The 23065-nt window shown below is 36.6% G+C and overlaps 1 protein-coding gene across 1 annotated transcript in view; it reads left to right on the top strand.

Annotated features, from left to right (window-relative positions):
* Nucleotides 1-22679, top strand: part of C4H8orf34 (chromosome 4 C8orf34 homolog) — a 361598-nt gene extending 338919 nt beyond the window's left edge. The window contains 2 exon segments of the mRNA XM_021090806.1: nt 17776-17835; nt 21699-22679. Of these exon segments, the coding sequence (XP_020946465.1) occupies nt 17776-17835; nt 21699-21706 (68 nt within the window). The 3' untranslated portion in view covers nt 21707-22679.

The raw sequence follows: 23065 nt of genomic DNA, 5'->3' as shown, positions 1-23065 counted from the left end.
TCGCCAGCTGTGGACAACAGCAAGGAAGTTTACTATCTGTTCTAGGCTTTGGGTAAAAAATATAAATGTATTCATCAGAAATCAAACTCTTAGGCTCCTGCTTTGATGACTGGGCCCCAACTTAACCTATATTGTGCCCAAAATGATAATAAAAATTGAGCAGCCTCATTAGTTGTATTTTGAATTAATAGAAGTTAATGTTAAAAGTTTAAAGTTGGCAACTTTTCTTGCACACTTAGGACTATTTTTGATAGTAGTGTCATGTAATTTAATAGTGTGTTGTATTTCAATGTCCTTTCCTTCAGCATATATTTTAATGTTAATGCTAATTTTAAAATTTCAATCTGCATTTTTATTTATCTCTTACAAAAGCATGACACAAAGTCTTCATTAATCTTTTATTCTGTCAGATGATTTAAAAACAATAATTAGTTTGGAATAATTTAGAATTCCAGAAAAGTTGCAAAGATAAAATAGAGGATTTACACATTCCCTTCACATGGTTTTCTTGATAAATTTATATTACACTGATAAATTTATAAAATTAATAAACCGGAGTTCCCGTCATGGCGCAGTGGTTAACGAATCCGACTAGGAACCATGAGGTTGCGGGTTCGGTCCCTGCCCTTGCTCAGTGGGTTAACGATCCGGCGTTGCCATGAGCTGTGGTGTAGGTTGCAGACGCGGCTCGGATCCCACCTTGCTGTGGCTCTGGCGTAGGCCAGTGGCTACAGCTCCGATTAGACCCCTAGCCTGGGAACCTCCATATGCCGCGGGAGCGGCCCAAAGAAATAGCAAAAAGACAAAATAAAATAAAATAAAATAAAATTAATAAACCAACACTTCTATTAACTGAACCTCGGACTTTATTTACTCATCATGTTTCCTTAATCCCTGCTGATCTGTAACTGTTTCTTAGTCTTTTCTTATTTTCCATGACCTTGAACCTTTTGAGAACTGTAGGTCAAGGGTTTTGTAGAATGTCCCTCGACTGGGATTTGTGTAATAGTTTTCTTTTCTTTTTTGTTTGTTTTTTGTTTTTTTATTTTCCCACTGTACAGCAAGGGGGTCAGGTTATCCTTACATGTATACATTACAATTACATTTTTTCCCCCACCCTTTGTTCTGTTGCAACATGAGTATCTAGACATAGTTCTCAATGCTATTCAGCAGGATCTCCTTGTAAATCTGTTCTAAGTTGTGTCTGATAAGCCCAAGCTCCTGATCCCTCCCACTCCCTCCCCCTCCCATCAGGCAACCACAAGTCTCTTCTCCAAGTCCATGATTTTCTTTTCTGAGGAGATGTTCATTTGTGCTGGGTATTAGATTCCAGTTATAAGTGATATCATATGGTATTTGTCTTTGTCTTTCTGGCTCATTTCACTCAGTATGAGAGTCTCTAGTTCCATCCATGTTGCTGCAAATGGCATTATGTCATTCTTTTTTATGGCTGAGTAGTATTCCATTGTGTATATATACCACATCTTCCGAATCCAATCATCTATCGATGGACATTTGGGTTGTTTCCATGTCCTGGCTATTGTGAATAGTGCTGCAATGAACATGTGGGTGCACGTGTCTCTTTTAAGTAGAGCTTTGTCCGGATAGATGCCCAAGAGTGGGATTGCGGGGTCATATGGAAGTTCTATGTATAGGTTTCTAAGGTATCTCCAAACTGTTCTCCATAGTGGCTGTACCAGTTTACATTCCCATCAGCAGTGCTGGAGGGTTCCCTTTTCACCACAGCCCCTCCAGCACTTGTTATTTGTGGATTTATTAATGATGGCCATTCTGACTGGTGTGAGGTGGTATCTCATGGTGGTTCTGCTTTGCATTTCTCTTATGATCAGCGATGTTGAGCATTTTTTCATGTGTTTGTTGGCCATCTGTATATCTTCTTTGGAGAAATGTCTATTCAGGTCTTTTGCCCATTTTTCCATTGATTGGTTTTTTTGCTGTTGGGTTGTATAAGTTGTTTATATATTCTAGAGATTAAGCCCTTGTCAGTTGCATCATTTGAAACTATTTTCTCCTATTCTGTAAGTTGTCTTTTAGTTTTCTTTTTGGTTTCCTTTGCTGTGCAAAAGCTTTTCAGTTTGATTAGGTCCCATGGTGTGTAATAGTTTTCTCATGATTATACTGTGGTTATGTATTTGGGGGAAGAAGACTAAGAAGGTGAAACACCTTCATTGTTTAGTATGAGAGATGTGCAGTTAACATAATGATATCCTATTATCATCAAGCCCAGGTAGTGTTTTCTGGTTTCTCTATTGTAAAGTTACTTTTTACCAATCTTTTTATACAGTTCTTTGGAAGCAAGTCACTAATTCCAACCTATATTCAAGGAAAATGTCATCCAGGTGATTTTTGGCCTCTATGGTTTCTGATAAGATATCAGTTCCTAACATTATTAAAGACCCTTTGTATCTGACGTGTTGTGGTGTTTTTCTTTTTTCCCCTGCTTTCAAAGTTTTTTCTTGATCTTTGTATTTTGATAAAGTGACTTGTAGGTGTAGACATCATTGAATTTATCCTCTTGGAGATTTTTGAGCTTCTTGGATATGTAAATTCATGTTTTCATCAAATGTGTGAAGTTTTCATCCATTATTTTTTCAAATATTCTTTCTGATCCCTTTTCTGTTATCTCTCTTTTGGGGGCTCCAATTATATATTATTTGGTATACTTGCTAATGGGTTGAGGAGCAATGAGCTGTAGATAGCATAAAGACCAAAATGAGTTAATAGACAATTCTGTTAAAAATGTCAGGGTTTCATGATCCTTGGAATTCTCAGGATTTTATTAGCATTAGGTTGTGGCATGAGAAATACAGCCTAGAAATGAGACTATACATAGCTCAGGAGATAAGTGAGATAAGACAAATTTTTGTTTTCTTTTAGAGGTCAATGTTGTTATCTTACATATTTATAAAGAAAAAATTCACACTGGAAACAACCAAGAAAGAAACAATAATAGTAATACAATAAAAATAGCACAAAGCTATTGGAAAGATAGATCTTACAGTAAAAAAGACAAAAACTTCTGGCAAACTATAGTAGGTTATTTTTAAAGACCAAAAAAAAAGAGAAAATTTTGATAATTTTTAATCTCTTCAGTTTTCTATGAGTGTTCAGAAAATTCTCAAGCTTATTGGAAAACATTTATGGCGTCTTAACTCAGACGAGGCAATAAATCCTCTAAATTAGTTATGTCACCATTTGCATGTTTGGTATCTGTTATTATCATAAATATTTAAGAATTAATATTTAACCAATAAATATAAAAGTAAGTTAATAATTACTGTTAATTATCTGTTAGAAGCAAAACTTCTAGTGTCACATTGCAACTTTTCATTATAACACTAATTGTAGAGAATTATTTTGGTTATAAATAAGTTTTTTGTAGTTTCTAGAGGCCAATGCCTCTGAATTATTCATGTGGCATTATTACTTTGAAATGTTTCCCATGTCTATGGTAAAATTCTGATATTATGAATGGTTCAGTTGATTTCTAAGCTCCTAGAAAAATTTAAAGGGTAACATTTAATAGCATATAAATTTAATCTCACCAAATAAACGATTATTAAGTGTAAAGGAAAAATGTGTCAAGTTACTCAGCAATATATAAAGTTACATACTTCAGACTACCTGCTTTATTTATTAAAAATTCCTTGTCATTTGCAATAGCATTCAGAAAATTTCATAACAGATATCAGAGAAGGCTATAGTTAAGCAATAAGACAGCTGAACTGTTCTTTTAAAATGCAGAATTCCTTAGATTATTGTATGAAGTTGAATTCTTTAAAATAAAAAAATAGGAGATACATGGTCCAATTCTTTGTTATTTTGAAAAAAAATCAAAGTTATAAATGACTAGCACATGTTTTTAGTCTTTTTACCAAATACTTTTTGTTTGTCTTGGGAGATTCTTTTATTTGTTCTAGGTGTGGCTTAACACTGTGAAATAAAGTAATTAAAACAAAATGAAGGAAAATTTAGTTCATTCTTTAACTTTGATGGACTTAGCTTATAGGGCAGTTTTATATTAGATGAGATATATCTTTTACAAATGAGAAGAATGTATTGGCTGGTTGCAAGTAAAGCCTACTTCTTTGTTCTCTATGGATTTTGTTCTGTAAATTTTCAGTTACTTCAGGAACTTGAACATGTTCACACTAGTCAAACTGTTCCATGATTCCACATGGCTTATTCTGCAACATTGACCTCCTTCACCTTCACCAGATTGAACAGATATGGACATTTTTGTCCCAAACCAGGAATGTAGTTAAGATTCTTCATTAAGGTCTATGTGTCCCAGTGGCCAGATTACCTCCTTAGAACAGTCCTAGTTATGGATCTTGAAGAGTCAGCATATGTATAATGAGAAACTTCTCTATGGCATATGAGTTGCACACACAAAAGTTATCTCTTTTCAATAGTGAGTTACAGAGAAGTGCATCTGTAGCATAAGACCTCTTATTTATTGAGATAAATATAATGGTAATGAAGGTAGAGGAGGGATGTGTAACATTAAGTCAACAGAAAGAACATGGAATTAGATCTTCATGAAGAAAGTGATTTTTGAACTGGGAGATGGGTAAGATCTTGAAGGACATGAGTGGTCAAGAACTTCTTATGAGCAAGACTAGGCAAATACACAAAGACAGGAAGAGCATTGTTGGGTCCCTGAGGGAACATAGCAATTAGTACTGTTTGGGGAAGACACTGGACATTTACAGCGGATTAGAGAGGAATAAGCCTTAAAAGGTAAGTCACGAAAAAAGCAGAGGGTCCCAATTGTAAGGATAAGAAATGTGAATTAATCAAGCATGCAGTGGGAGAATCTACCTAGGGACAAACTCTGAAGATAACATTCATATCTGTAGCTTTGGATAACACTCACTTAAATGATGCAGAAGCCCAGGTATTGGGCCCTATACATATTTCATAACTTGATGAGAAGAAAATTTGTTTTTAAACTACCTTTCCACTAGTGCTATTTCAAACAGAGGTCATCTCCCTAAGATATGCCATTTATAAAAGATAACTAAAATAAATGTTTTGGGGTTCGAAATCTCCCAGTATTTTGTTGTGTTAAAAGAAATGTAAAATTAAAAGTAGGCTCCCCCCAAAAAAATGTTTTTTGAAAATTCTGTCTTCTTTACCAAGCAAAGAAAGTAAACATGGGCTAATAGTGTAGACTAACTTTAGGAGGAAAAAAAATCATTTTGAAAGTGCTTTTTAAAACTTTGTTTTTATTAATCTATCAATTAAATATTAGTAAATATATGTAGCTCCAGCTCATCATTTTCTATAAAACATGATCAACTTTAGAATAAGCTCTTACCTGAAATCCCAAAGCACATATGATTTATATATTTTGGATATTAACCCTTTGTCAGATATATAGTTTGCAGATGTGGTCTCCCAACCCTTAAGTTGCCTTTTCATTTTGTTCATTGTTTCCTTTACTGTAAGAAGCTTTTTAGTTTCATGTAGTCCACTTATTTATTTTTGCTTTTGTTTCCTCAGCTTTTGATGTAATATCCAAAAACTCATTAACAATACTAATGTCAAGAAGCTTTTCCCTGTTTTCTTCTAAGAGTTTTATAGTTTCAGGTCTTATATTTAGCTCTTTAAAATGTATTAAATCTATTTTTCTGTATGTAGTAAGAAGGGTCCACTTTAATTGTTTTGCATGTGGATACAGTCTTCACAGTATCACAGTATCATTTTTAGAAGATACTATCCTTTCCCCATTGTGTATTCTTGGGGTCATTTGTTGAAAAATTAATTGATCATATACACTCAGATTTATTTCTTGGCTCTCTAATCTATTCAGTTGATCCATGTGTCTTTTTAAAACACCAGTACAGGAGTTCCCGTCGTGGCACAGTGGTTAACGAATTCGACTAGGAACCATGAGGTTGCGGGTTCGGTCCCTGCCCTTGCTTAGTGGGTTAACGATCCGGCGTTGCCGTGAACTGTGGTGTAGGTTGCAGACACGGCTCGGATCCTGCGTTGCTGTGCCTCTGGCGTAGGCCGGTGGCTACAGCTCCGATTCAACCCCTAGCCTGGGAACCTCCATATGCCGTGGGAGCGGCCCAAGAAATAGCAACAACAACAACAACAACAACAACAAAAGACAAAAAGACAAAAAGACAAAAGACAAAAAAAAAAAACAAACAAACACCAGTACAATACTGTTTTGATTACTATAGCTTTGTAATATAATTTGAAATCAGGAGGTGTGATGCCTCCAAGTCTGTTCTTTCTCAGGATTGCTTTGCCTATTAAGGGTCTTTTGTGGCTCCATGAGAATTTTAGAATTGTTTTCTATTTCTTTGAAAAATGTCATTGGAATGTTAATAGGAATTGCATTGAATCTGTATATTGATATGTATGAACATTTTTATCAATATTGATAATCCCAACCCATGGACATGGGATACCTTTCTATTTGTTTATACATCTTCCAATTTATTTATGTATTCTTCAATTTCTTTCATCAATGTTTTATGTTTTTCAGTGTATAGATCTTTTATCTTCTTGGTTAAATTTATTTCTAAGTATTTTATTCTTTGATGCTATTGTAAATGGGATTGCTTTCTTGATTTCCTTTTTAGGTAGATTGTTGTTGGTGTAAAGATATGCAGCATATTTTTGTATGTTGCTTTCGTATCCTGCAACTTTACTGAATTTGTATATTCATTTGAACCAGAGAGAGGGTTTTGTTTTGTTTTTTTTTTTGAGTGTTTAGGGTTTTCTACATATAGGATCATGTCCTCTACAAACATTGATAACTTTATCCTTTCTGATTTGGATGTCTTTTATTTATTTTTCTTGTCTGATTGCTCTTGCTAGTACTTCCTGTACTATATTGAATGTAAGTGGTGAAAGTGGGGAATCCTAGAGGAAAATTTTTCAGTTTTTCTCCATTAATTATGATGTTGTCTGTGGGATTTCCATGAATAGTCATAATCATGTTGAGGAAATTTTCTTTTATATACCTATTTTTTGAGAGTTTTTATTAAACCATATATCTGAAAGGTGATGAATAAACAAAATATATAGCAAACTCATACAAACTAGCAAAAACATTCCAACTAACCTAAATAAAAAAGGGCAAAGGACCTTAATAGATATTTTACCAAAGAAGATACAGAAAAGGCCGAAAAGTACATGAAAAGGTGCTCAACATTACTATCATCAGAGAAATGCAATCAAACCTACATTGAGATATCACCTCACACTTCTTAGGATGGCTATTATGAAAAAGATAAAAGAGAAGTGTTGATAAGGATGTGGAAAAAGAAATAATCCTTGTATAGTTGTCCCTTGGTGGCTATAGATGATTGGTTCCAGGATCCCTGCAGATGCTCAAGTCTCTCACATAAAATGGCATAGTATAGTCAGCCCTTCGTACCTGCTGGTTCCACATCTGAAGATTTAACCAGTCCAGGTTGGGTGAATCTGTGGATTTATAACCCACTGATATGGAGTTCTGACTATAGACATTTTTAATGGTAATGTAAATTGGTGCAGCTGTTATGAAAATAAATGTTCCTCAAAAAACTAAAAATAGTGCTACCATATTATCCAGCCAGCCTTCTTCTGGGTACATATCCAGAGGAAATGAAATCAGTACCTTAAAGAGCTATGTTCCCATGTTTGTTGCAGCAACAGTCACAATAGCATGGGTATGGATACCACCTATGTGTCTGTTGATGGATGGATGGAAAAAGAAAGTGTGGTACATATATATGCAATGAATACTGATCAGCCTTTAAAAAAAAAAAAAGGAGAGAGACATCCTGCCATTTGCAATAGCATAGATGAAACTGGAGGACATTATGCCAATGAAATAAGCCAGACACAGAAATTAAAAAAAAAAAAATGCATGGTCTCATTTATATGTGGGATCTAAAAAGTCAGATACATAAAGGCAAGGAATAGAATGGTAGTACCAAGGGCAGAAAAGTGGGGAAAATGGGAAGTTATTTGTCAAAAGGTACATAGTTACAGTTATGTAGGATGAATAAATCTAGAGATCCAGTATATACAGCATGATAACTATAGTTTAAAATACCACATTGAATACGTGGAAATTTGCTGAAAGAATAGATTTCAGGTGCTTTCCCACAAAACAAACAAATAAAACTAAAGAAATATGTTAATTAGCCTGACTGTAACTGTAATAATCATTTCACTGTGTATATGCACATAGAATCATCATGTTCTATACTTTAAGGATATATAATTTATATTAAAAATAAAATATAATAAAGTTAAAATTCAAAAATAAAATATAATAAAGTTAAAATTCAAAAGCTTACATGACTATTTCCTATGAAAGGATTTTATGTGGTAACTGTTATATCACTGTATAGATAGGCTCATAGCATCATAAAATTTTAAAGGTGTGAAACATCTTGAATATCATCCATCCAGTGTCTTAATTTTATTAGTGAGGAAAGTGAAGCCCAAAGGAGTGACAGTTACTATGCACAGTTCTTTATAGCTAATTCGTTGATCAGAGGTCAGGAGCAAAGAAAATTTCTAGAGAAATTACCATATTCTGCTTTTCGTCTCTGGCTTTGCTTTTGGTTCACTATTCATATTCTAGACTCAAAAGAAACAATTCAGGGAAATCCTGTTGTGGCTCAGCAGAAATGAACCTGACTAGTATCCATGAGTCTGCAGGTTCAATCTCTGGCCTCACTCAGTGGGTTAAGGATCTGGCATTGCCGTGAGCTGTGGTGTAGGTTGCAGATGTAGCTCAGATCCCATGTTGCTTTGGCTGCAGTGTAGCCTGGCAGCTGCAGCTCCAATTGGACCCCTACCCTGGGAACTTCCACATGCTGCAGGTGCAGCTCTAAAAAGCAAACAAACAAACAATTAAGATTGGGCATCTTTAGCTGAATTGTAAATGTATATCCAGAGGAAGGTATCATTGAGTCTTTTTGACCATGAGGCAGTGTCTATACATTTTCTCTCCTAATTTAAATTTTCTTCTTGATTTTAGGTGGTAACTTTTGAAAAAAAAATGTTATTTTTGTAAGGGCTTACTTCTTTTGTTAAAAACCTGTCTTTGGGCTCAGCTTCATACCAAAGGCTATGTTTTCAAAGGACACTGATGGCGTATCCATATACAGTAATATTTAAAGGCAAGTTGATTTAATATTTAAAGGCAAGTGATACACTGATGGCATATCTATATACAGTAATATTTAAAGGCAAGTGATAGGGCTAGCTGTATCTGCAGGCATGCTTTTTTGGCTAGGATAGTATTTTAACATAAAAATAAACTTAAGCCAACGTTTAAAAGTTAGGATATATCAAGTAAAAAATCCAGATATTCTTCTTTTTGAAAAACAAAAGATATGGCCATACTAGGCTTACATTTTCTCATAGCAACAATTAACGTGAGCTGCTTGCTCCACTCATTTACATTCCATTCCTGCCCTGGTCAGGTTTAAGGTTGTTCTCTCTGCTCTCTGATAGCATCACGGGACTTCTTTGTTAGCCAGAATTATCTCCCTCTAGCTGCGCAAGGTTTTTCTTTTTACATTGTCATACTGTCTAAGATATTACCACTTTTTTAATCCTTTCTGCTAAGCAGCAGCCTGTTTCACAGATATATTCTATACTTGTGATAGGATTAAATCCACAAAAATTCACATGCAGAACGTAGTGAAAATTAGGTTTGTCTGATGGATACAATATTTGCTAGCCTTATAAAATAGGCTGGGGAATAATTCCTCAGGGATTCTCTGGAAATGTTTGCATAATAGTTAATTATTTCTTAAGTGTTTGGAAGAGTTCAGTCTTGGTAGAGCCATATGGGCCTGAAAAATGTATTCATGTGAGGAATTTTTAATTATGGATTTAATTTCTTTAATACTTATATGAATACTCAGATTTTCTATTTCTTTGCTGTCAGTTTGCATAAGGTGTATTCTTTCAAAAATTTGCTTATTTTATATGAATTTTCAAAAGAATTGTCACAGAGTGTTTACAACATGATCTTATAGCTTTTAGAAACATGTTCAACTTCTATAGGAATGCCTCTTCTTTATTCTTGATATTGATCATTTTTGCCTTCCCTATTTTTATCTCAGTAAGAGGTTTATTACTCTCATTGGTCTTCTAAATAAGCCACATTTTAGCTTGTTGATCTGCTCCACTGTATGTTTGTTTTTTATGATATTGATTTATTATTTATATGCTTTGTTTCCTGCTACTTTCTCTGGGCTTTATGGTCTGCTCTTTTTCTTCTTACATTTTAGATGTGTATTCATCAGTAGCCCAACAGAATGAAAACAGCATGCTTGGAATTCAAGGAGGGTTTTCAAAAAGGACAATTAATAAAGGTGTAAGTGAAGGGGAACTCACAGGAAATAACGCAATACTTTGAACCCAGTAGCAGCTGAAATGACAGACATGCCCAAGGGACAATATAAGGAAGAAATTACCAAAACCCAAAGTGGAAGGAGAGTCATGGAGAGCAGGCTGCCTTATGTAGAATAATAATACTCAACTGAAGGACCAGATCTGATTAAGATGAGGGAAAGAATGAAATAGAATAAATACCCTGAATTTACTGTCTTCCATTCTTCCACCCTTGGCTGAGGCTCCTTATTGGCAAAATCTAAGTAGAGGAGTTGGTATATACCATGCATTTCAGCTTCCTCAAGCAAAAAGCTGGATACTGACTATAAGGAGTACATCTGGTAGGAAAAGTGAAGCTATGTGGCACAAGATGGATACTTCACTAATTTTTAGCCTTTCTTCTTTTCTAATATATAGGTTTGGTGTTCACATGTCTTCTCTAAATCCAACTTTCTTTTCATCCTGCATTTATTTTGGTTAAAGAACAAGCTCTGTACAGATGTTTTAGTCATTTGAAATGTTTTGAGACTTAGTGTTGGGGGCTTACCTGTCCACTAGTGGGCTGGCACTAACCAAAGCCTCCCCCCGCCCAGGCCAGACAGCCAGCTACCCCAGGATGAGGTCCCATCCACCAGTGGGCTAGCATAAACTTGGGGACCCTGGACCCCACAGCTAGTTGTGCCATGACTCTGACTTGCCCACCAGAAGGATGACACCAGCCGCAAGACCTCTAGGGTCCCACAGCTAATTTACCAGGGACTAGAACCCACCCACCAATGGGCAGGAAGCCAGTGCATGATTCGAGCTTGCAAGTCAGTCAGACCAGAGGGTCAGTCCTGCCTTCTGGCACACCCATAGTCATCAGCCCTGCTACAACAGAAGTGCTCACACAGCCCACATAGAGGCCACCCCTAGGGCATATAGCTTTGATGACCAGAGGGAGTATGCCGCTGGGCTCCACAGGACCTGTCTAATATATGGCTACTTCTGCAAGATCAGGAAATTTATCTAATTTACCCAGTACATAAGAAAGAAGGAAGGGAGGAAGGAAGAAAAGGAAAAGAAAGGGAGGAAAGAAAGAATCAATGAAACTAAGAGCTGGTTCTTTGAAAAGATAAACAAACTTGGTAGATCTTTAGTTAGACTCATGAAGAAAAAAAGAGGGTCCAGATAAATAAAAGCAAATTTGAAAAAGAAGTTATAGTCAACACCATAAAAATATAAAAGATCATAAGAAATTACTATGAATAATTATATGCCAAAAAATTAGGCAACCTAGAAGAAATGGATAAATCCCTAGAAACATACACTCTTTCCAGACTGAATCAAGGAGAAATAGAAAATATGGAACAGAGCAATTATTTGTAAAAGAAAGTTGAATCAGTAATTTTTAAAAATATCAACAAACCAAAGTCCAGGTCTCAATAGCTTCATGGGAGAATTCTACCAAACAAATTAGGAAGAGCTAAAACCTGTCCTTCTCTATTCCAAAAAACTGAAGAGGATAGAAAACTCCCAAAGTTATTCTCTGAGGCCGACATTACCCTAACACCAAAACCAAAGAAAGACGCTACAAACAAAGAAAAGAACGAGCCCATGATGATTATAGATGCAAAAATCCTCAACAAAATTTTAGCAAACTAAATTCAGCAATACTTTAAAATTGGTAAATATTAGTTAATTCTAAGTTTTTACTTTTAGGCTAAGCACATATCATATGAAATGGTTTCTGTTTCTTAAATATTTAATGACAGTATTTATCTTCTATCCCACAATGACTTTTGTCTCTCACTTATTGTTAGGGTTCTATTTACCATTCCTGATTTGATTCTTAATGATATTGTTTTTATTCCTGCTTGGACTTTCCTCCCAGGCACTTGAGAGGTTCTCAGTGCAGTTTACTGATGGAGACATTTTTTATTGTTAGCACACACACACATGTCGCTTACTATTCTCAGTGGGAGTCTAATCTCCTCGTTTTAGATGCAGTGATGGAGTGGGAACAACAGTAGGAGTGAGGAAACTCCTTTAAGGTCTTGCTTCTTCCTTGTGGTCCCCAGGCTGGTAAACTGCAGAGAAAGGGCTCACACTCAGGTGCATCTACAGTTGCTCAATTCTCAGATTTTAACTCTCACAGCATAGTTTTTTTATGACTACACACACGGAATATGGAAGTTCCTGGGCCAGGGATTGAATCCTAGCCACAGCTGGACCTGTACTGCAGCTGTGCTAATGCTGGATCCTTTAATCCACTGTGTTGGGCTGGGGATGGAACCCATGCCTCTGCGGTGAGTGACCTGAGCCGCTGCAGTCAGATTCTTAAACCACTGTGCTACCGCAGAAACTCCAGCATATACTCTAATAGATATAAAATTTAATAATAAATTGGGCAAATTGTCATGTAGCCTGACATAAAATAAAACTTCAAAGTCTATTTGAGGACATATTTAGAATTATAGCATTCCATGCTTCTTTAAAACCTATTATGAGTAGTTGACATTTTAAGGCTTATATAGAAACACATGTATCTCTAAAAATGGAGAAAATGGAAGAGGATCGACATTGAATTGTTGGTGTTATGTGCTATGTAGTATCTCCTTTAATTCTTGTGACAATTTGATGTATATTACTGATTTTACAAACTCAGATTTGTTAAAAACGTTTTCCCAAGGATGTACAATTTAAGTGCAATTTGCATTCTAACTTAATCCAAAGCCATATGTTCTACTCTGAAATGTCGTTGTGTTTCTAAAAGCTTAAAAAAGGAGGGAGGAGGAAGGAATGTGCATACAGATAGTATCAAAAAAAGGAATTGTTTCACTGATCACTGAAAGAGTTGTATCATAAGGAAAACACTCTAAAACATGAAAATAAGGAAAAGTGACATATAAAGAAATAAGCAGTAATATATTTGGATAGGAAATCTGCTTTTAATATAAACTTCAACTTGATTTAGTTGTGTTTATACTGTGTTCCAAATTATTATCTACAAGCAAAGTCATCCAGAAAATTAAGGGAGGCATATATGATAAACATGAAAATTAAAATTTTGACAGAATAAAATAAATAACATTTAGTAATTACATTAAGCGTGTTTTCAATCTCATAGTAAGCTATTAAAAATAGTACAACTGTTTAAAGCATACTGCCAAATTTCTTCAAAATGACTTGTTTTGAAATGTTGACTAAATATCCCAAAACTGTATATCAACTTTAGTATAATTAAACATTCTGCAGACCATTTTCAAAAGTTTTTACCAGTTATATAGGCTTTCTAATTTATAAATTGCTTCCACATATTTAATTCAAAAATTAACCTATTAAGGAGAATTTAGTTTTAGTATTCTTATTCTGAGTTCCCGCCAGGGTGCAGTGGGTTAAGAACCTGACTGCAGCAGCTTGGGTCACTTTAAGGATGTGTGGGTTGGATCCCCAGCCCAGTTCAGTGGGTTAAAGGATCCAGCATAGGTTGCAGCTGTGGCATAGGTTGCAGCTGTGGTTTGGATTCAGTCCCTGGCCCAGGAACTTCCATATGCCACGGGTGCGGCCATAAAATTAAAAAAAAAATGTGTATATATATATATATATATATATATATATATATATATATATATACACATGTATAGATATATTCTTATCTGGTAAGTGTTCAGCACATATTTATTTAATAAATATGTATACATTTGGCATTTACTTAATAAATACTTACTGAATGACTTGAATGAATGAACAAATGAAACAATGAATTCAGTTCAAATTGGTTAAGGTTCATTGAGCAGCAGCCAGTCCTCAGTCTCCTATTCTGATTGTTCAAGGAGGCCACAGCGTCTAGAAATATAGACAAATGTGTATAATAATTGGTTTACTGGTATACACAATAAATAAAACACGGTATGCTCAATGACATTTCATATGTTCAATGTGTTGTTCCTCTGTAGTAACTGTCATTCAGTCAGAGCTGCAGTGAACATGGTGCATTAATGCAGCATTTACACTAGTCTCTACAAATGCAGGTGGGATGCTTTCCTCAGGTGATTTGTGTTACTGTTTGTTTGTTTGTTTGTTTTTTCCACTGTACAGCATGGGGACCAAGTTACACATACATGTATACATACTTTTTCCTCCCACTGTTGTGTTGCGATGTAAGTATCTAGACATAGTCCTCAATGCTACACAGTAGGATCTCACTGTAAATCCATTCCAAGAGCAATAGTTTGCATCCCTTAACCCCAAGCTCCCCATCCCTCCCACTCCCTCCCTCCCCCCCACCCCGGGGTAGCCACAAGTCTTTTCTCCAAATGTTACTGTTTTTCATTGAATAAGCCTGTACCTGTAACATTCAAGAAGAAAGAAGAGAGTTCTAATCTGTGAACAAAAATATGATCTTTATGAAGATAATATTTATCTAGAGTTTATGGCTACTCTCTCATTGCTTCTTTTCCCACCAAAGCTGCTCCCTTCCCACAGGTATGGGGAGTAATGGGCCATCCCCAGGACAGGCAGTCCTGCTTCACAGAGGGAGGAGGTGTAAGCCTGGATACTGAAGTCAGTTGCCATACAAAAATATTAGGCCAAAGTTCAGTTCAGAAACTTGAGACTAGTTACTTCTGCCTTTTATTCCTGTTATCCTTGGCCACTCTGCCTTGCTTCTCTGCCCCTATCAAAATAAAATCCTCTCATGTATCTGTATTCTTAACCGCTGTGGACGTATTTCCCAGCGCTTTCATGTGTGGCCTATGGAATGGGAATTTGGTTTGCACACTGATCATTCTTCAATGCTATTCCAAGAACACTCCCCATGCCTTTTTTGCCTTGTGTGAAATGATTCCTAGAAAACACTGCTTTCTTTTTTGTTCTCACCAGGGGAAGCTGCTCCTTTCAATCATCATGTGTCCAGCACTACGAAGTAGCAGAAACATTCTACCTGAAATTCTCCTTTTTAGGCTCCTGCCATTTGCCCTGATGTCCTGTGTCCTTCTTGTCTCTATAATCTCACCAGTCATTTCTGATCTTTCATGTGGGATGTGGTGACACTTGGTTCATTGTTTTCCTCTCCACCACACTCATCATTAGGAAATTTTAACTTTCACTTGGGTGACTTATCCAATGTTCCACCTTTATAATTCTCTGGCCCTCTCAAGTCTAGTGCTCTTTTAGGGCAGTGTAGTTTTTTTCTTGTCAAATGTGAAATGGTGTCCAACTCTAAAATCTTAGAATACTATAATCTACTCTCTGTCCCAAATATTCTGCCTTTCAGATTCTCTATTTCCTACTAAACCTTCACTCCAATCTTACTTTGGTACCCGGACACTTCATTATTCCTTTTTCAAGTAAGCCAGACCACAGCTGGCTTCATCCTCCAGCCTAAAGTCTATACTACCTAGAACAGTGATGTTCAGAATGTGTCCCAAATCAACAGCAGCAGCAGCAGCATCTCTTGGGAACTTGTAAGAAATGCAATTTCCTTGGGTTCCACCTGACATTGACTAAATCAAAAACTCTAATAGTGGACTCTCGCAATCTGTGTTTTAAAAGCCCTCCGGGTGATTCTAATACACTTTAAATTTAAAGGAGATAACAGAGCATTAATTCAACTACTCTCCCACCAGCACCTCTAATACCTTCAGGTAGTGAAAAAAAGACTCAAACGTGAATGCATCATTACTTTATTCAAAGCCTCTCTGTGTGTAAGATTTCTAAAAATTGGCCAAGTTCTCCAGCTTTATTCAGTACCCGCTTTACATGTACATCCATCTCCTTGAAGCCAGATGTTTTTGGTAGTTCCTGTTCATCTAAATTTGAATTCTCTAAAACCATCAAATACCCACTGCTTAATGATATTTCCAGAGGTGTTTCTCTTATCACCCTCCTCCTCGGAGGGTGCTGAGCAATACTAACTTGCCCAAGGTCACATGTGTGAGAGGGGGCGGAGCTAGAACTTGAACTCAGATCTATCTGAATACAAAACCCATGCTTTTCTATTTTGCTGCTGAATTTTGTGAAGCAGCAATTGCCTTGACACGCCTCTTCGTTCACTCTAGCTGAAGCAGTCTGTACCAGTGTATCACTGTAGAATTTTAAAAAGTGAGTTATATGAAAATCTGTTATCAAATAGCTTTGGTAAATATCAGGTTAAATAGTTTTATTATAAGACTTCTAAGAGCTTTCATATGCCAATGTGTATTTTGATCCTCCAAAAGGCTTTTGGTACGTTGTTGTCAAAAAGTCTTTGATCAAGGAACCATTTGTTTGTGGATCATCTATATTAACACTTGCAGGATTGCTTTGGAAAACTTGGGCTTAATCTGTTTCCTCTCACTTCAAGAAATGTGAAGGCTTACCTCTCTTGATGCCTTTATTTCATTTTCTTTGATCTTCTGTTTTATTTCTCTTCTGTTTTATTTTTATTTTTTTGTCTTTTTAGAGCCACACCCATGGCATGTGGAAGTTCCCAGGCTAGGGTTCCAATCAGAGCTGTAGCTGCCAGCCTACACCACGGCCACAGCAACGCCAGATCCTTAGCCCACTGAGCAAGGCTAAAGATTGAACTTGTGTGCTCATGGATGGATACTAGTTGGGTTCATTACCATTGAGCCATGATGGGAATGTCTCTGCTGTTTTAAATTAGAGTACTCTCGTCCCCTTGTCATACTAGACACTGCCCTTCTGCCTTGGGGATGCAGTCAGAGGACTTCAATTTAGCATTATGTGCCAGGCATTAAAAATGCTACAAAATTTGGTTGTGATAATTGTTGCACACTTATAAATGTAATAAAATTCATTAAGTAATTTAAAAAATATAGTGTACCTGTGTTATGTAAGGCTCATAATAATTTCGTGATGATTACATTAAATGGCAAATGTTACAGCATCACAATGTATATATCCAATCCTGAATAAGCTGTGTTAGGGTAGCAGTCTGTAGAGCATGACTTTCCTCTATAACCTATGCTGGACAAAGGAATTATGACTAATTGATTGATTGATTGATTGATTGGGCTGCACCCCCAGCATATTTACTATAGCAGTGACAATGCTGGATCCTGAACCTGCTAGGCCACCAAGGAACTCCTTATGACTGTGATTTAGGTGAGGTCTTCCTGGTAGTCCACATATAAAGTCATAACACTGTTTGGAGGGGGTTTTTGCCCTAGTTTTCATTTATCATTGCAAAGAGTTTAAATTGAAAAGACTGAATTATGAAATGAGAATACACACTGTTAAACAGCTTGTGTGTAATTGCAGTCACTAGGTTCTGTGAATGTAGTTTTGATATTCATTTCAGTAGTCCTCATTAGACATCAGTCACACCACAGGGGAATTGCATTTAATGGACTTCTTCCTTCTCCTGGCCTAGCGTATCACCTCTTTTCTTTCCTTGTGCAGGCTCTGCTGATCTCCTCCTTTGTGTTCCGTGCTCCTCCTGTCCCGCACTGGTCTATTCTGGTACGTTTGCTCAGGGCACTTGATATCAACGTATGGTGGGTACCACTTACAACTGCTCCAAGTTCAGAACTTTTTAAATACATGGTCTTCATGACCTATAATGAGAAAAAGATTTCCCTCCAACTCCTCTGCATAATGTTTTCTCTTTCTTTTCATGATATTCTACAGATCTCAGGCTCCTTGTTGAGCCTGTATTCTTCTGTGCCGAGGAAGTGGGATGAGGATTTAAAACCCTTCCTCCCTGGTGGAAAATCACTTTTAGATACACATGAGATGAGAACATATGTTCCCTTTGTGCAGACCATGGAATCTATGACACCATTAAATGTATCTCAGAACAATGTCACATCCAGGGACCGAGGCTACTCCAAGAACTGGATATATAATGAACAGTTCATAGTAGCTTCTCTCAAGTATGTTACAGAGAGAAGTAAAGGGTTGAGCATGTCCTTAGTGCTCATAGAATGCCAAAATATCAAAATGAGAAAGAATGTTAGAACTGTCTATTTTCCTTTCCATCCAGTGCTTGTCTTTTCTCTGCAACGCACCTACCGAATGGTTAACCAGCTTCTGTATGAACACCTCGAGTGATGGGAGGTACACTACCTCCTGTGCTCTGCTGTATTTGCTCATTAACCCAATCATTTTGTATTAAGAAATCACCTAAAGAAATACTTTCTGCAGTGCACCACTGTGTAGTTATCAGAATATTATTATGTTCATTACATGTGTTTTATAGTAAGACGTGAAAACTGTTTTTTAATGAAGCATGGAAAACATAAAAAAATGGAAACAACCTAATGGCCAATAAAAGAGGATTCATGACAAAAATTATAGCAATCTATATAATGGAATCTATTATGAAGAATGAGATATATATTAACTGGATATATACATAGATTTGTCCTTGTATTAACTGGATCCATCTGTCTGTATATACCTTGGTGTGGAAATATTTTTACAATATTGCATAAAAAAGTGAGTCTCAAGACAGTATATTACATCAATTCATTTTTGTTGTATAAAATGCATAGACATACACACAATCATATATAGTTGCTTCTTGAACAATGTAGGGGTTTGGGCACTGATTCTCCACAGAGTTGAAAATCCGCGTGTAACTTCACAGTCAACTGTCTGTATCTGTGGTTTCGTTTCTGCGGATTCAGTCAACCATAGATTTTGTAGTACTGTAGTATGTGTTTACTGGGAAAAAATCCACATGTAAGTGGACCCGTGCAGTTCAAACCCATGTTGTTCAAGGGTCACCTGCATTTACACCTGCAGAATACTATCCAGATAGTTACAAAAAAGGTCTCAAAAAGCTATCTGTACCCCCATGTTCATTGCAGCAGTTAAGATACAGAAAAACCTAAGTGTCCATAAATGGATGAATAGATAAATAAAATGTGATAAACACACACAAAAACACACACATGCATGTAATGGAATATTATTTAGCTATAAAAATGATGAAATCTTGCCATTTGTGAAAATATGGACAGACCTTGAAGCCATTATGCTAAATTAAATTAGTGATGCCCTGTGATCTCATTTTTATGTAGAATCTAAACAAAAAACCCCACCAAGATCATAGACACTGAGAACAGATTGGTGGTTGCCAAAGGCAGGGAATGGGCAAAATGGATGGAGGTGGTCAAAAGGGACAGATTTTCAGTTATAAAAATAAATCAGTCCTGTGGATGTAATGAACAGCATGGTGACAAAACAAACAGAAACCACATGTATTTCTTACATTGTAAAAAATGTTTAAAACCTACTTTAAAAAATATTGCTCTGCCTTTGCTCCAAAATCTGACTCTTTGTAGCTGCCTTCTTTCTGGTTCTGTCCTTTTGTTTCATGAATAAAAATTGTATCTCTTCTATGTATAACTCTACCACTGCAGAAATACAAAGATCGTGTGGTTCTAGTTCTCTTCTCTAATCCCTCAAATGTTCTTTGTAGGACATAGAGGCATACTACCCTTCAGTCTAAGACATTGAATAAATAAATTGTTCATGTAATTTATATTTAAGAAAGGCCTACAGTGAATCAGGAGTTATGCCAGAGAAGGACATATCACTGCCATAGGTGACGCAAACACTAGATGATAAAGTCACACATTAAATGTTATTTACATGTAATGCTGATGATTATTGTTACAGAAGCATTAGGATAAGTGAAGGCAGCAGAAGAATCCTGCCTTGACTAATGGTCAGAGAAAATGGTATTTAAGACCTAAAGGAGGAGTTCCCATTGTGGCTGAGCAGGTTAAGAACCTGACCAATATCCATGAGGATGTGGGTTTGCTCCCTGGCCTCTTTCAGTGGGTTAAGGATCTGGCATTGCCTCGAGCTGCAGCACAGGTCACAGATGTGGCTTGGATCTGGTGTTACTGTGGCTGTGGTATAGGCTGGCAGCTACAGCTCCTATTCGACCCCTAGCCTGGGAACTTCCATATGCCATGGATGTGGCCCTAAAAAGACAAAAAAAAAAAAAAATCCTAAAGGGAATCAGATAAAGGAGTTAGTGGGGTTGATTGAGATAAGTAAAGAACATTCTAGATAAAGGAGTATGTGCACAAATAACCCAACACCCTTTTGCCCACCTCCCTTCTTTCCATCCTCCTTTCTCTCTCTTTCATCAAACAACTACTTGTTGAGCAAACACCATGAGCAAAGTATTCTTTCGGATCCTGGGAGTCATTTGAAGGTTGATAATTCTTCCTTCAGTATGTTTATGATTTGGTGGGTGAATCAGAAATATTAAATATTGGAGTTTCCATCATGGTTCAGCAGTAATGAACCCAACTAGTATCTATGAAGACACGGGTTCAGTCTCTGGCTTCACTAAGTGGGTTAAGGATCTGGCATTGCCATGAGCTGTAGATCGCAGATGCGGCTCGAATCCTTCGTTGCTGCAGCTGTGATGTGGGCCAGGAGCTGTAGCTCCAAGTTGGCTCCTAGCCTGGGAACTTCCATATGCCATGGGTGTGGACCTAAAAAGCCATGAAAAAAAAGATGAAAGAAAGAAAGATTAACTATAACTCAGGTACAAAGCAGAAAAAACACAAAGTATTCTTTTTTTTTTGTCTTTTTTTTTTTTGCTATTTCTTTGGGCCGCTCCCGCGGCACATGGAGGTTCCCAGGCTAGGGGTCAAATTGGAGCTGTAGCCACCGGCCTACGCTAGAGCCACAGCAACACAGGATCCAAGCCGCGTCTGCAACCTACACCACAGCTCACGGCAATGCCGGATCATTAACCCACTGAGCAAGGGCAGGGACCGAACCCGCAACCTCATGGTTCCTAGTCAGATTCGTTAACCACTGCGCCATGACGGGAACTCCACATAAAGTATTCTTGAAGCACGGACACATCCCCTTGCCATCCTTGTCATATTTTTCTAGGAAAAAAGTCAATAAATTCTTTCCAGTCAAGCAGTATGGATGAGGAGTTCTAATGCTAAAGTAGGCCATGTGCAGCCTGACCCACCTTATGCCACTCTATTTTCTAAATCCAGTTTCATAATTCTTTCTAGGTGAGTCATTGTGTACATACCTTGCAAGTATTTCTCATTGGCCATATTTAGAGAGAAGCCAATCTGTTTTAACATATTTTTGTATATTATATTATTTTATTACATGTTTTTGCATATTATATATGCAAAAAATGTTTTATACTGATGTCAGAAATGGACACACTGGCAGTAAGATATGGGTAACAGGTAGTGCTCTAAGGTCAAGGCCATAGGAAAAGTTCATATGGAATAGAAGAAAGCATTAAAATTCCAATCTTTCTTTTTAATGTGCTGTGCTGGAGATATATCATTAAGTACATCTTTTGTTTTCTTTCTCCCCTATAGGTCTGTGAAACAGGCAGAAGAAGTTGCAAATGGTCCTTTAAAAAAAATTGATGTTATTCAAATCCTTATGTAGAGTTCTAATTTTATTTACTATGTGTAATCATTTAGAGAATGGTTATTTTTATAATATCAATAATAAACAAGGACTCTTGTAACCAGGGGGTGCCTAAGTGTGTCATCAGAGAACACTAACTCTGGCAAAGGATTCTGGGTGGTCTCAAGATGCCTGCTGCCTCTTGACATGGTTAGTGTCCTGGGTTTAGGTTACTTTCTACCTAGTTATTAAGATTACTATTTGATACACTCAATATTGCCTGATTCCAATAACTTTGCTTAAAATTTTTCTGTATTTTAACTTGTCTAGGGTTTTCTACTTCTTATATTTTTATAATATTTTCTCATTTTTTAGATTAAAAAACATTATATTTACCCACATGTGCCAAGATAAGCCATTTAGGTCTCCCTAGGGGTCAGCTCTTTGGTGTCATTACCTGCCATATGTGTTTTGTGCAGCAGCGAGAGGCGTGCTGTCCATCACTGCTCTTTCCTTGTTCCTGTCCAAACAAATAATTGATAGGTTAATTCAATAGAGAAAATCAATAAGGAATGACATGCATGGCCCAAAGCATATGCAATCAAAATTGTTTGACCATTTATCCAATTATTGAAACCAATTAAGATTATCCATTTTAAATTTGATATATGCTCGCTTCCGGAATGTGTTATGCATTGATGCTAAGTGAATGGGACCAAGTAAATCTACTGAGTATCTTACTGTCTGTTTTCTCTTATTTGTCTTAATTTAAGTTTACTTTCTGGACCTTTAAGGCATATGGTTAAAATATAAAACTGCCTGTATAACTGTCAAGGAAACAAGTGTTAAAGGCCAGAACATGGCTAAAGAATAAACAAAGAAATTCTGATTGTATGAGTGAAGTCATAGTCCTAAAGCAAATACTAAAATAAATGTTCTTATATTAATGTCTTTGTGTGCATAGAAACTCATGAGACTAACTTTCATAAAAGTTATTGTTCATATGGGTAGAAACAAGTTACAGGCTTAGAAAACCTGCACAGAAAAGAGAGAAGGCAAGAGAGTAAGTTTATGGGACCAGAAACTCCTCTATTTAAAAATTCTTACCATGAAGACTATCTTCAAACACGTTCAACTGAGGGTCCTAATGTTCTCCCTGTCGGGAATGGTCTTTCTTTAAAACACGTCGCCCCAGTGCGTCATCTGAGCCATACTTTCCTCCACTGTCACTTGATCAGTTTTTGTCCACCTCTTGCCCACTGACCTTTTCCTAGAGACAGTCACCCTACTAAGTGCCACATCAGCCTTGGGAATCAGATCCACCAGGACATCA

Source organism: Sus scrofa, chromosome 4 (genome assembly GCF_000003025.6).
Source record: "Sus scrofa isolate TJ Tabasco breed Duroc chromosome 4, Sscrofa11.1, whole genome shotgun sequence".
Classification (NCBI taxonomy): Eukaryota; Metazoa; Chordata; class Mammalia; order Artiodactyla; family Suidae; genus Sus; species Sus scrofa.
This window is presented reverse-complemented; position numbering and strand designations above follow the sequence as displayed.